Raw genomic sequence first — 14,492 nt, forward strand, 5'->3', positions numbered from 1 at the left:
AGAAAGCTAAGCTGGCCAGTGTGAAGTTACTAAAGTTTTTTTAAAAATGTTCAAACAAAAATACACACCGCTCAGTCACCTCTTAATTTTTTTAAATGAAAAAGAGCAAAAGACCCTCCCTTGAAAATATGAAACTAATACGGATTTTGGTGTGTTAGGCCAATTGTGGCAGCAAATGAAAAAGTTATGGACTTTACCTTCGTTTTAAAAAAGCAAAACTTTAAAGTTGCTTGCACAAAAACTCCTGGAGGTTCCTGCCTGTAATTTGACAGGCATAATTAATTATGGAGAGGCTTCTGTGCCTGCATATTTCATTGGCTTCTGCCAAAAGAGAAAAAAGTTACAGATGTTTTCAGATTCGCTATAAGAGTAAATGAAGAACACTGAACTTCATTTTACACACTAAGGGTTGGATCCCAAAGCTACTCAGAAACAGATTGGAATTTTAAAAACACAGACAAGAGACAAATCTTAGGGTCAGTGTACACTTAGACCGCATTGGCTCTGCTTGCCTTCTCCAACACTTCAACGAGCTGTTTCCTGAGCCTGTTATCTATTCTTAATTACCATCCAGTCGCACCTCTTACCTTGCCCCTCACCTCAGGTTTCAATGGCCTGGTTTGTGCATCACAGTAAGCAATAAACTATGGCTTACTGTGAATGAGGGGTGTGTTAGTGCATGCTGCTTAATTACTTGCACTTTGCTCCACCCTGTCTGGAGCTGGGAAAAGCAAACCACAAGGCTTAGCATAATATGTGTGAACCAGCATTCATGATTTTTCTCCCAAACATCTGGAGTGGAAAGCCAAGAACGACCCTTGGCTTCTACTTGTGGTTTTGTTTTAGAGAAATCAGACCACAAGCTCTGGTGTTTCTCCCAGTTCCAAGCAGGATAGACCAAAGCAGGAGTAATGTTTGTTCATGGTAAGCCATGGTTTATTGCTTACAGTGGCTTACAGATACCAGCTCTCTGCCTTGGTATCCTAGACCAGATCCTGTCCATACTTTCCTTTTCTGGGCCCTGATCCAGGTGCCCTGATCCAAGTAGTACACTGTTCACATTGCAATGGGCTCCTTGCCAGCAGATATCTTCGATTGAAATATTTTTCTGAGCACTCTTGCTTATTCAGTCAACCTGGATTTTACAAATATTTGTAAAATATTACAAAATATTACATCAGTTGTACATGCTCTGGTAACCTCACGTTTGGATTACTGCAATGCGCTCTACGTTGGGCTGCCTCTGAAGACAGTCCGGAAGCTACAGCTAGTGCAAAATGCGGCAGCCAGACTGTTGACAAGGACCAAACGGTCCGAGCATATAACACCTGTTCTGGCCCGCTTGCACTGGCTACCAATATGCTTCCGGGCCAGATTCAAAGTGCTGGTATTGACTTATAAAGCCCTGTACGGCGCGGGACCACAATACTTGTCGGAACGCCTCTCCCGCTATGAACCGGCCCGTACACTACGTTCTGCTACGAAGGCCCTCCTCCAGGTTCCAACTCATACTGAAGCCCGGAGGGTTGTGACAAGATCTAGGGCCTTCTCAGTGGTGGCCCCCGAATTGTGGAATAGTCTCCCCGAGGAGGTCTGCTTGGCGCCAACATTGTCATCTTTTCAGCGCCAAGTTAAAACCTTCCTCTTTCCCAAAGCATTTTAACTGTATTTTTTAACTTAATATAACTTAATTGGATTTTTGCATTGTATTGTTTTTCTTATTGTATTTATTGTATTTTTCTGCTGTTTACCGCCCAGAGAGCTATTGCTAGTTGGGCGGGATATAAGCTTAATAAATAAATAAATAAATAAATAAATATTTGAGGAAAAGCCCTAGTCTCTGAACAGTGACCTTGCTGTACTCTAGCTAGCAATGCTGATTGTGGCTTTTGAATCCCCTGTCTGTCAGGGGTCCTAACAGCAAACCTTGTTCATTTAAGGATCAGACTCACCTGAAGATGTGTTTAAGAAGGCAGATGCAATCAGGTGGTGAGTACAGCCATTTCAATTTGTTAGTATCCTCTGTGTTTGCAGCATTTATCATTTCCCCTGCTGCATCTTGGGGGATATCAGATACTTTAATACGTAGTGTTACTGGCCCTCTGGATCAGTGAATTGCAGCTGTGCTGTACAGGTAAGAGGAAAAAATGATCATACCTAGTTTACCTGTAGCATATTATTACTGTTGTTTATTTCTACCCCGCCTTTTGGCCAAAAGGCCCTTAAGGCGGCTTACAAAAAAACACAAATATAAAAATACATCAATAAAAACAATACAATTTACAATAGGCAATACATAAATCAATAAATGTGGGTGAGAAGAAGGATGGGCACAGGATCTTATGAAGAGAAGTTGTCTGAAGAAGCAATGGCTGCTTGTAGGTCTTCTCCTTGCTGCCTATGTTTTCTGTGTGGAAAGTTTATTGTTTCTCCACCTTCTTTTCCCTGGGCTATTTATGAAAATGTGGATGGGAAGGAGAAGTGACAGGGTGTGGGGTGGTATTGCTGAGAAAGCTTGATTCAGCCCTGGGATCACCAGTTGTTGACTTCTAGTTTACTTTGAAGACCAAGACCCTGTGAAGTGGATTATTAATTCATTCATTATCCTAATCTGCCCTCATATATAAGTCTCAGAAGATGTCACTATGTTAATTATAAATGGCAAAAAATAAATAGTATGCACCTGCTTATTCTCTCATGGATGACAGAGGTCTCCACGTGGGTACTGTAGCTCCCCCTACAGCTCAGAGACAGGAAATGCTTCAGCAAATGTTTTTTGCTCCTCCCTTATTGCTGAGGCTCAGTTTCGTTTCCTGTCTCAGCTCGGAGCACATCCTACTTGGCTGTCTTCCTCTCTAGACTAGCTTCTTTCCTCCCTGTGGTGTCTAATCCCACCTTTTCCCTATCTATTTGTATTTGATCACTTCTCTCTTTACCTGTTCAGTGTTTTTTTAAAAAAAATCCTACTTACCTCTTAGTCATTCCTACTCTTTTGTGGGTCCATTCGACTTGTCTCTCCCTCTGCCATTCTACTCCATGCAAGACATGGATAAAACGGGGAGTGGCATTTTAAAGAAGAAGAAATACTCTAAAAAGACCAGGCAGTACTCGGCTAAGGCTGTGGTCAGTTCCCGCCCGGTCCAGATTCCTGCCAATGCTCAGCAAGGGCTGCTTATTGGCGGAGATGATCCTCTAGAAGGGACCTCTTCGTGGATGGACTCCCGAGAACCCCACAGGCCTACTTGTGATAGTGAGTCGACTGATCCTTCTCCCCTGTTAGCGGGGCCTATAGTGGAGCCGATGTCAGCCTGTTGCGGTGCGGCGCCCACCATTTTCACGGATGACCATGTGGCGGCCGCCATTTTGGATTGCGGAGCGCCTGCCATTTTGGAAGCTGGAGTGGCACAGGCGGTTCCTACAGGAAGAACCGGGGATGTTCCCCCTTTTCCCCCGCCTATTGTTAGTGCTAATGCCCTGTCTCGAACATGGCTCCCGCGCTCTCCAGAGCCTTGTTGCTTACACGTCTAGGAAGCTGGATTGACTGTCATCAGAAGAAGACGAACTAAGGCGGTATGATTCCCCAGTTCAAAGCATGTGTATTAACCCCACCCTGCCATCTGGTCTAAACACAATGCACCATCAGCAGCAGATTTTGCTTTTTGACCTGCTCTCCCCTGCTGTTTTACAACAGCTTAAGGAAGCTATGATTGGGGATCTGGCTGCGGAATTAGCAAGCAGCGGGGCATCCAAAAGGCCTTCCCCCTCACTACGGGAAAATGTGGATGTATTCCCTCCAGCCCCTAAAAGGCTTTCAAGTGCGCAACGATAGGGCATCTTCCCCCTCCCTGCATTCTTTTGCTAGAGGCCATATCACACAGCAGGGGCTCACTCTAGAGGGCATTCAGTCTGATGAGGACAGACAACCAGACCTTGAAGAGGGGGAATGGAGTGAAGGGTTAGATACGGATGACACTGAGTCACTTAGGCTGTTTGTAGATGTTCATTTTGCCCCTCTATTTCATAAGGTAGTGGCAGCTCTGGATTTATATGTCGCGCAAAAACAGCAGGGACCCTTGTCTAAGAGTGCGCTGGTGCTCCCTGTACCAAAACCCTCCACTAGGTGTATGCCATTGCCAGTCTCATTTAAAAACATTATGAGGTTAGAGTGGGACTGACCTCTTCAATGCAGGAAAGGTATTAACTACGCCAATAAGTTTTATCTCCTAGATGCTGAGGTCATGGACCAGCTTTGCATTCCAGCTGTGGATGGGCCTATATCTGCTCTACTTTCCCATGCGCTCTTGCCACGGGATGGAGATGCGCAGCTCAAAGATCCTTCTGAGCGTAAGTCAGATGTGGCTCTCAAGTGCTCTCATGAGGCTAATGCTCTATCAATACGTGCTTCCACTTCGGCCTCTGTTTTTGCCAGAGCAGCATTGCTATGGGTAGAGGACCTCATGGATGATCCCAACAGAGACCCTGCTAGACTCAAGAAGACTCTACTAAAGGTATCTAGGTCACTCGCATTTATAGCCGATGCTACAATGGACTCTTCCCAATTTTCTTGCAGAGCAATGGCAGCTGCAGTGGTAGCTAGAAGACATCTATGGCTTAACCACTGGGATGTGGACGCAGCTTCATGGGCCAATCTCGCTTCAGTTCCTTTTTCAGGCACCAAGCTCTTTGGCAATGACACATTAAATGAGGTTCTGGTGGAAACCAGGGATAAAAAGAAAGTGATGCCGACACAGAAGCGAGATGATAAACGTATGTACAAGCGCCCTGGCTCTTCTTTTCAGCCCTTCCAGTCCTTTCGGGGCTTCAGGTTCACAACCAGAAGTCGTGACTTTAAGAGTGGCCGTTCCTACTGGAATAGGCAGAGATTTCCACAGAAGCCTCAGGGCTCCGCCTCCAGATCCTCCAATCAAACAAGGCAAGGTCATCAGAACCAACAGTACTTCTGACTCAGTGCTGATACTGCCGGCAGGAGGTCGTCTAAGCCAATATGCCTCCCAATGGCAAGTCACTACCCAGGACAAGTGGGTGTTAAGCATTGTCATGGAAGGGTACCGGATAGAACTGATGGAGTACCCGCCCACCAGGTTCCTTCCTTCCCCCATAGCCAAATCCAGGGAAAAGCACCAAGCAATCTTAAACGAAATTCACCACCTGTTGGCTATTTCTGCCATAGAGGCAGTGCCCTCAGGAGAGCTCTTCTCAGGGCTTTACTCCATCTTCTTCCTGGTCGGGAAGAGGGACGGATCCTGGCATGCGGTACTCGACCTCAAATTCTTAAATCAGTTTGTAATCCAGAGAAAGTTCAGGATGGAGACCCTCACGTCCATACGAGAGGCTCTGCTTCCACAAGACTTCCTTGCGTCAGTGGACTTAAAAGAAGTCTACCTGTACATCCCTATCTCCCTGCCACACCGACGATTACTCTGCTTCTGCTACAACGGAAGCCATTTTCAATACAAGGCTTTACCATTCGGACTAGCGTTGGCTCCACGAGTATTCACCAAAGTCATGGTGACATTGGTGGTGGGTTTAAGGATACAAGGGCTGCACATCTACCCGTATTTGGACGACCTCCTCATCTGCTCCAGTTCCTTCCTTCAGGCTCAACATGATGTGCAGGTGGCACTAATGTTCCTGAGGAATCACGGCTTCTTAGTAAATTCCCAAAAAAGTCATCTAAACCCCTCTCAACAGCTGCTCCACCTGGGGGCGACACTAGACACGGCACGACAGTTCATCTCCCTGTCACCAGAGAGGATCCAGAAGATTGCCACCCTAGCATCCATTCTGTTGCAACGTCAGTCAGGAGACGAGATGTTGCTTGCCAAACTACTAGGTATGATGGCCTCAGCTATAGGGATTATTCCATGGGCACGCTTGCACTCCCGCCCACTCCAGACCTTCCTCCTACGTTTTCAATCCGACATTGCACTTCGCACCCACCGTCAAGTTCTCCTTCCAAGCCCAGTCAAGCATTCGCTTACCTGGTGGATGGAGACAAAGAACCTAAAGAAGGATCCTCCTCGATCAGTCATCACCACCGATGCAAGCCTCCAGGGCTGGGGAGCGCATTGCCAAGGCCAATAAGTTCAAGGCTGCTGGTCGTCAGTAGAAGCGACCAAGAACATCAACTGGCTAGAGTTACGGGCAGCACACCTGGCCCTTCGTCACTTTGCAGCCATATTTGTATTCCCAGACATCCTCATACGCACAGACAACACGTCAACCTGCGCTCACCTGATCAAACAAGGAGGTACTCGCTCGAAGTCCCTGAACCTCGAGTTGACCTCAATGCTCCTATGGGCAGAGCAACACCTGTCATCAGTCTCATTGGAGTATATTCAGGGTCGCTTAAACATAACAGCAGATTGGCTGAGCCGACAGCAGCTCTTTCCGGGTGAGTGGTCCCTCAATATGGAAGTATTTCAGTCCCTCCAAGCACATTTTGGCACATTCAAAATAGACCTGTTTGCGTCGGATGACAACCATCAGACAAAGAGATTCTTCTCCCGGTTCCAAAGTTGCGGAGCAGAGAAACAGGACGCATTGGTGGTAAGCTGGCCACAAGGCCTACTCTACGCCTTTCCACCAACTCCTCTGTTGTCCAGAGTCCTAAAGAAAATCAGAGCAGAAGCAGCTCAGGTGGTCCTTGTAGCCCCCTATTGGCAGAGATGTCCCTGGTTCTCAGGCATCGTTCAACTGGCACAGAGCCCACCGTTTCACCTTCCGGAGCGTCAAGACTTACTCCACCAAGTTCCTCTGCTACATCCAGACCCACAATGGCTCAGGCTAGCCTCATGGAAATTGAGCACAAGTCACTGTTAACACTAGGTATTTCCCCTGCAGTAGTGAATACCATCTTGTCAGCAAGGCGCCCTTCCACCATTCGAAGCTACCAGTCGACATGGAAGGCTTTTTCCTCCTGGTGCGCCAAGCACAACATCCCTCCAGAGTCGGCAGTGGTTACACAGGTGCAGGAAGGTTTACAAATGCGCATGCGGCCCAACACTTTAAAATGGCAAGCGTCTGGTCTGTCATCTATATTACTTCCCAACAGCGCTACGTCCCTGGCGGCACATCCTCTTGTCAAAAGATTCCTCTGGGGAGCCACTGCCTTAGCTCCTCCAGTACTACATCGCTTTCCGTCATGAAACCTGCATACCATCCTTAGCGCTCTCCAAAAACCTCTGTTCGAGCTGCTGGGATCTGTTCCTCTAAGAGTCCTATCTTTCAAATTGATATTCCTGGTGGCTGTCACAACGGCACGCAGGGTGTCCGAGTTGCAAGCCCTCTCAATCCAAAAACATCTGTGTATGTTCCACAAAGACAAAGTAGTGCTGAGGACTGACCCAGCCTTTGTCCCCAAAGTTAACTCTGCCTTCCATAGGCAGCAGGAAATCATCCTACCTTCCTTCTGTCCTAACCCCTCTCATCCCAGAGAGAAGGCGTGGCACTCATTAGACGTTAGGCGTGCTCTAAAGTCTATATTAATAGAACTGAGTCTTTTCGTACATGTGATGCCCTGTTTGTATCCTTCCATCCCCCTACCTTGGGAAAGAAGGTGTCACGTAATACTTTGGCAAGGTGGATTCGAGCTTGCATATCTCTGGCATACGAAGCCCTACACCTACCTTCTCGGTTAAATCTTACCGCTCATTCCACTAGATCAGCTGCTACTTCTGCGGCTTTCTCCACTAATGCCTCCATAGAGGAAATATGCAAGGCAGCTACCTGGTCGTCCCCTTCTACATTTACACGACATTATAAAATTGACCTCTCGGCCGAGGCTTCCTTTGGTCGCAGAGTCCTGCAACAGGTCCTGCCTCCATCTGACCCGCCCTAGGTCGTAGCTTTGGTACGTCCCATGTGGAGACCTCTGTCATCCATGAGAGAAGGAACAGTTTGTTCTTACCGTAAATGGTATTTCTTCATGGATGACGAGGTCTCCACGGCCCTCCCTAATATCTGGCTGGCAGTATGGGACGGTGTCACTGAGTGCCACGACTCCTCATTTGCCTGGGCATGTTCTCTAGTCGTTAACTGTTGTTCTGTTTCTTAACAACTGTTGCGTTTCCCCCCCCCATTATATTCTTTCCGTTCAACTGAGGCTGTTATAGGAGCTTCACAAGAATGAAACTGAGCCTCAGCAATAAGGGAGGAGCAAAAAACATTTGCTGAAGCGTTTTCTGTCTCTGAGCTGTAGGGGAAGCTACAGTACCCATGTGGAGACCTCTGTCATCCATGAAGAAATACCATTTACGGAAAGAACAAACTGTTCCATCCCAACTACTTGCGACAGATTTTAAACTGCCTCTGCTGAATTCACAGTGCAGTGGAGCAGCTACTGGAAGTGTCTCTGTATGGCCCAATTTAGACATAAGAAAACATGGTTTGTTATATCCATGAAGTTTGGGCTCACACACAAGGAGAGGAGGTTTAAAACCTCCATTCTTGGTTAAGAACAAATCATGGTTATTGCTACGGTTGAACTCAGTAAGTGTTGACTGTCCAAACCACAATTTGTTAACAAGGCAGGATGTTATCTTTGTTTGACAACTTGCCTTGTTAACAAATTTTGAACAAACCACCATTTGCCGTTCAGAGCCAGCAACAACCATGGTTTGTACTTAACCAGGAGTAGAAGCTTTAAGTCTCCTTTAGCACACAAAAGGGAGTGGGCATGTAGCATCTTGTGACTTGTGCATGTAACAAGCCATGGTTTGTTACATTTGAATTTGGTCCATATGTCCTTGAGAATTTTTTTAAAAATTAAGTTAGTACATACATAGTGTCCTCAGCAGGGCTCTCTTGGTCAATTGTGACAGTCATAATAGAACATAATTAGGACTGTGTGTACTCTGTGAATGGGGAAAAACCCTTCAGTATTCTGTGCTATGCAAAGCAGACATCTGTGACTTATATGAATTATGCATCAATATATTTGTTTAGTTTTCAATCCAGGTTAGAGCCCTTTGGGGATGAAAATGTGTTATTTGTCCAAGCTTCTGGTGAATAAATCTATTGCATATGAAAGCTCATGACATAATCAGTGGTTTTGCTTGGATTTTCTGTAAACTAAGAGTGGTGTAAGACAAGAGATTACAGTACTCTCCATTTTATTCCTGTGCTGATGCAGCAAAAAGTCAGAGTACTGTAATCCCTTGATATACAGGCAGTCCTGAACATGTTTGGTGGCTGTATTATGCTCAGTTCCATGGAACAAAACAAAGGCCACCACTGGGCATACATCTAGGGCTGCTAATCCAGTAAAAAAGTAAGGCCGAACGTGCAGAGTTGCTTGCTTTGCTGCCCATTAGCTGCTTGTTCCTCACTGAGCTCTTTGCAGGCATTGTGAGAAGGGGAGGGCAGAACGTGAAGGAAATACATGACCACCTTCTTTGAGCCATAAGTTCTACCCACAATATTGCGGGGATGGGGGGAGTAACCTTTTAAAGGCTACATTAAAAAACAGCTTTATACATCTGACTGTTCTTCCCTGAATGTAAAATGGTTTTGTTACTGCTTCTTCCATTTAGTGCAGTTTAAATTTTGTATGCCTGCCTTGCTTTAAATTGAGGCAGAATAGGGTTGCTATGTCCAGTTCCACAAATCTGAAAACCCTAATTTGCAAATTATGGTTTTTTGCTAGTTATATAAATGTTATGATTTAATGTAAAAATGCATTTTAATTGAGTTGTTTGATATTTTAAAATGCAACATATCTGCATGCAAGTCAATGAAGCATGAGGCTTCTGCATGCAGCCTAACACCGGATTTGGTTTAGAAGTGGTTCTAAGGAGGCAATTGAACTAGATTGACCTGAGGCGTTTAAAGTTGCAACTAACTTCATTAAATCCCTCTTCCTGGACTGTTCATCTAAACAGATAGACTCTTCCAGAAATTTCTCTTTGACGTTTTTCCCCTCACATGCTAAGTAGAAATGTAGTAGCAATCTCTTAATCTAATGTTACTCAACATGGTGCCATCCAGATGTTTTAGACTATAACTCCCATCAGCATGAGTCAGCATAGTCAATGGCCTGGTGTCATGGGAGTTGTAGTACAAAACATCTGGAGGGTGCCACATTGGCTATCCTTGCCATAATTCCTTGTACGAAGAAAGAAATGTGGAGCTTTTGCCTTTCAGAATACTATCTCCCCACCATTGCCTCCGGTTCTGCAGGGATTCTGGCTAGGAAGATGCATAGGGAAAGGATGCAGTGGCAAAACAGCTTGAAAAAGGGGGTGTGGGTTCAGAAACCGGCTCATGAAGGAAGATTGGGTAGAGGAGGCAGAGGCAAGGGAAAGATGCGGAAAAGACTGAGAACTGAAGAAAGGAGGGAATGAAGCAGGAAGTGGAGATGACAGAGCCTCATGCCAGGGCCAAGGGTTGATCACTGAAAACGGGAGGGAAGGTTAGAGAGTCATTGTGAGGACTGAATGTGCCACGTTGATTTGCTTTCACTGGGTCATTTGGTATTCTTTAGGTGAAACATAATAGAACTATATTCTCTTATGGCTGTCTGCCCCTTGCTCCTCTTGCGAATTAAAATTTGACTCTCTTGCTCCCATGACAAGGCAACAGAGAACAGAGCCACACAAATCCAGTTTTGCAAAGCGCATGTATACTGCAATAGCTTATTCCATTGTAGCAAGGTCAGAAAAGGCAGTTGCAGCTCTATGATGAGTCACTGAGACCTTTGCTACTCTCTCTCCCTGCTGGAGAATTTTTAGTAGGTTTTTTTTCTTTCTTTGCCGCCGTCTTTGGTGCTGTGCATGAATCTTTAACATCTCTGTGATGCTGTGTGGGGGTAGTTTTAAAGCTGTATAAAATTCATAAACATTAAAACAATAAATTCCTACGCTATAAACATTTCAGTAATAGTTTGGGATGACAAAGCGTATCACATACTTTAGTCCAGGAGTGGCTAGCTTGTGGCCCTACAGATGTTGCTATTGGTCATGCTGGCTGGAGCTGGTGGGAGGCGTAGTCTAACAACTTCAGGAGGGCCATAAGTTGGCCACCCCAGCTTTTCTCACAAATAAATGCTCCCTACTCTAGAAGCCAATATACCTTATCCACCCTAAAACCAACTAAGCTAAAAGAGAAGGACCAGCAGGCTATAGGATTCTTAACCAGGCACACACCCATTATAGTTTACAGTACAGGAGAGCCATGATACCCCACCACCACCAAAAAAAGCCCTGCCCTCTGACTACAGTTTAGAAACAGAGTTAGACAAAAGGAGGGGCATCCCTCACTACTTCTCTGTGGCAACTCAAAGGGGTAACCTTCCAGAAGCAACTGACTCCAGTGGTGGCTATGATTCTAGAGCCTAGCCTGGAGCGCTTATGACACATGTTGAATTGAGGCATGAACGCTGCTTCAGCCCATAGCTGCTAAAGTCTCTGTTAATGGAAGTTTAAAAAGGATGGGCCAAGGAGGCTGTCCCTTGTTATATCCTAATTGGCCACAGAAGTCCTTAGGATGGAATTTGCCAACTGATAAGAGGAAGGCCAGACAAGAGATGGATTGATTCCATAAAGGCAGCCATAGACCTGAACTTACAAGTTCTGAACAGTGTGGTTTATAACAGATGCTATTGGAGGTCGCTGATTCATAGGGTTGTCATAAGTCGAAATCAACTTGAAGGCACATAACAACAAAAGCCACTGAAACAGCTCTAGTCACTTGGGAAATGCCATCTGCTATTTCCCCCTTCTATTGTTGGTCTTTTCTCACTTCTGAATTTTTTTTGAAACGGATTGGAAGAATGGGAGAAGGAGAAACTGTATTAATTAATTAATTATTTATTCATTTGCTTACCTGCCCTTCACCACAAGCCCCAGGGTGGGTTACAGAAATTTAAACTACAACATTAAAATCAGCTTAAAGTGAATACAATAAAAAGAATAGGGTGAATCCTAAAAATATATATCTTGAGTGTCAAAAGCCAGGTAAACAGGTGCATCTTCAGCATATGATGGAAACTGTCATGAAGGTGCCAGACATACCTCTGTGGAGAGGGAATTCAATAACTTGGGGTCTGCCACAGAGAAAGCCCTCTCCTGGGCCACCATCCCACCGAACCTCTGAGGGTAATGAAACTATCAAGAGGGCCCCATCTGTTGATGTTAACACCTGAGAGGGACTGTAGGGAAGGAGGCAGTCTTTCAGATATTTGAGGCCTACATTGTTTAGGGTTTAAAACAGTAATGTGAGCATCTTGAAAGATCCCCCCCTTTCCTCTCCTTATCTCTCTGAACTGACAGACCTGGAAACAAGAGGGCATTCTCAGTGGTTGTCTGGCAAAACAGATTGCCAACCAAGACCCTAGAGAGATTTTTTCCTTAGCTCTCTTCCTGCCCCCCCCCCCAAGGCAATAGATGGAAGTGCTATACCAATGCTGCAGTAACTGCTCTGGGTTCCTTCAACCTTCTGAGTTAGGATTCTTGATACCAGTGTTGTAAAGTCCTAATGGCTTGAGCCTGATTTTAAGAGGCTGTCAACAGTTAATCATTTGGTCACCTGGATATTCTTGTTTTACTGTTCTTCACAGTGTGGGTTTCAGAAGTAGTTCTCTTTCTCAAGTTGGTAAAGGGTGTGCCAAGAATCAAAGTCAAAGCCCTTGTGATGTGGAGCTTCCCGAACCAAGTGTTGAAGATGAAGCGTTCAATATCCTAGGTATGAAGATTTCTCTCCAGATTGCACTCATATACAGATGGAACATTTAGAACAAGAATCCAAATGCCCTGCCATCAGTCAGGCTCTGTTCACCACTCTGGGTGGTTTACTTGTGTCTTGTGAAGTTTGGCTAATACACTTTTTCTGGGTCTGATTTTTATGACCTGCTGAAGCAGTGAGTGTTACAGTCTTGGACAGGTGGGCAAGTTTCCTCCTGATGTTGCAGAGCAAACTTGACTAGCCAGTTCTCTTCTTAGCTGTACATTTACTGACTTATACTGTTGCTAGCTGAAGAGCAGTGAGATCCAAAAAGCTCTTTAGAAATTCCTAAGGACTTTGACAATATCCAGGGGAATTTTCTGTTTTGAACATCAAACTCTTCCCCCAGATGAATCAAGTTGTAACCAGAATACCTTGTGTTTCCAAAGTGGTTGCCATGCAGTGTGGAGTGACTGGGGGAAGTGGCTGCTAACAAGAATACTAACCCAAAGCTTATTTGGACTAAAGGAATTAGTTGTGTGGTTCTTTATATTCTAGATAAATAATCCTTTAGCCGATCAGCTATATTGCAAGCCTATGCAGAGGTGCCTTTTTTTTTTAGTATCTTGAATAAAGGTGGCAGTTTGCCCTTTGAGATAAGAGTATTTTGAAGACAAACCAAAAAATGCTACCACTTCTTTAGAATAAACTAGTCTGCTTAAAAAAAAATTATTAATGCTTTAGTTGATTTATCACACTTATTAAAGCTTGTAGCTCTAATCTCTATCATAAAATGAGCTTCAAAAGCTGTTTTGTTTTTGTTTTGTGATGTTCAGATTCTAGGGCCAAACTACACGTTCAGGTTTTTTTAAATGTGCTTAAGCTGACTCTCTTTATTTTGAAGGAAAAACAGCTGTGTGAAGTCCTGATCCAAGCCACAATTTTGATACAGATGGGGGCCTTTCATGAGTTTCTCACTAAATACCCCCCTTTGGTTGCTGTGTGTGTCTGAAGATGGTGTTAGCAGCTGGGAAGCGGGGATTTTTAGCATGAGGCCTACATTGGGACCCCATGTGGCTTCTTTTCCTGCAAAAGAAAAGAAGTGACCAGCTTAAGCCCACTTTTTAAAAAAGATGTATTGCATGTGACAGTAGTTTGGCACTTAGTTCCAGTAGTTCAAATGAAAATACATGTAATATTATAATTTCTCTTCTGTCCTTTCCATAACTCAGCATTTGTGGGAAGGGAGGGGGGGACACCTGAAAATATGTATTCTGCCTTTATAGAAGCTGCTTTTTATGCTTTTAGCAGAAAGGATCCCATGTGTCTTTTCCTATATCCATGAAAACTGTTTTTTTAGAAAGAAAGAAAGCTCTGTGCTGGGTCTATTTTTCCATAGTTTGCTCATGATGGCAGATACTGGTTTTATCAGTTCTAAAGCATGCATATGGAAAAGTGGTCTGTAAATGTCAATACCTGTTTAGTAATAAGGATATTAACAAGCTGTTGGGATACCTACAGCTATAGTAAATGACTTGAGTAAAGCAAGGAAAGGTAAACTTGTTTAGCAGGAAAAGAAAAGAACAACGAAGGGCTAGTATTGGTATACTGGCTACATTGGAGCTATCAGTACATATATTCTTAGCCAGGAAAAGTATTGTAGACACCTCTGTGCATGGTCACAGGGAGTCCCAGCACCAGCACCTGATTCCAGCTTATTCATGAAAGAAACAGCTTCTATTCTGGGAAGCTAAAAGTAGGGGCAGGATAGCTCAACCAAGAATGGAGTTTCTAGGACAGGGGCAACAGGG

The 14,492-nt window shown here is 44.7% G+C and overlaps 1 protein-coding gene across 6 annotated transcripts in view; it reads left to right on the top strand.

Moving 5' to 3' along the window:
* The window catches only part of BRCA1 (BRCA1 DNA repair associated), a 72,342-nt gene that overhangs the window by 16,087 nt on the left and 41,763 nt on the right, over positions 1 to 14,492 (top strand). For all 6 annotated transcript variants that reach the window (XM_061590179.1, XM_061590178.1, XM_061590180.1 and 3 more), the window contains 2 exons: positions 1,941 to 1,989; positions 12,578 to 12,702. In XM_061590179.1, coding sequence (XP_061446163.1) covers positions 1,941 to 1,989; positions 12,578 to 12,702 — 174 coding nt within the window. The remainder of the gene's footprint in view (positions 1 to 1,940; positions 1,990 to 12,577; positions 12,703 to 14,492) is intronic.

Source organism: Rhineura floridana, chromosome 11 (genome assembly GCF_030035675.1).
Source record: "Rhineura floridana isolate rRhiFlo1 chromosome 11, rRhiFlo1.hap2, whole genome shotgun sequence".
NCBI classification, from domain to species: Eukaryota; Metazoa; Chordata; class Lepidosauria; order Squamata; family Rhineuridae; genus Rhineura; species Rhineura floridana.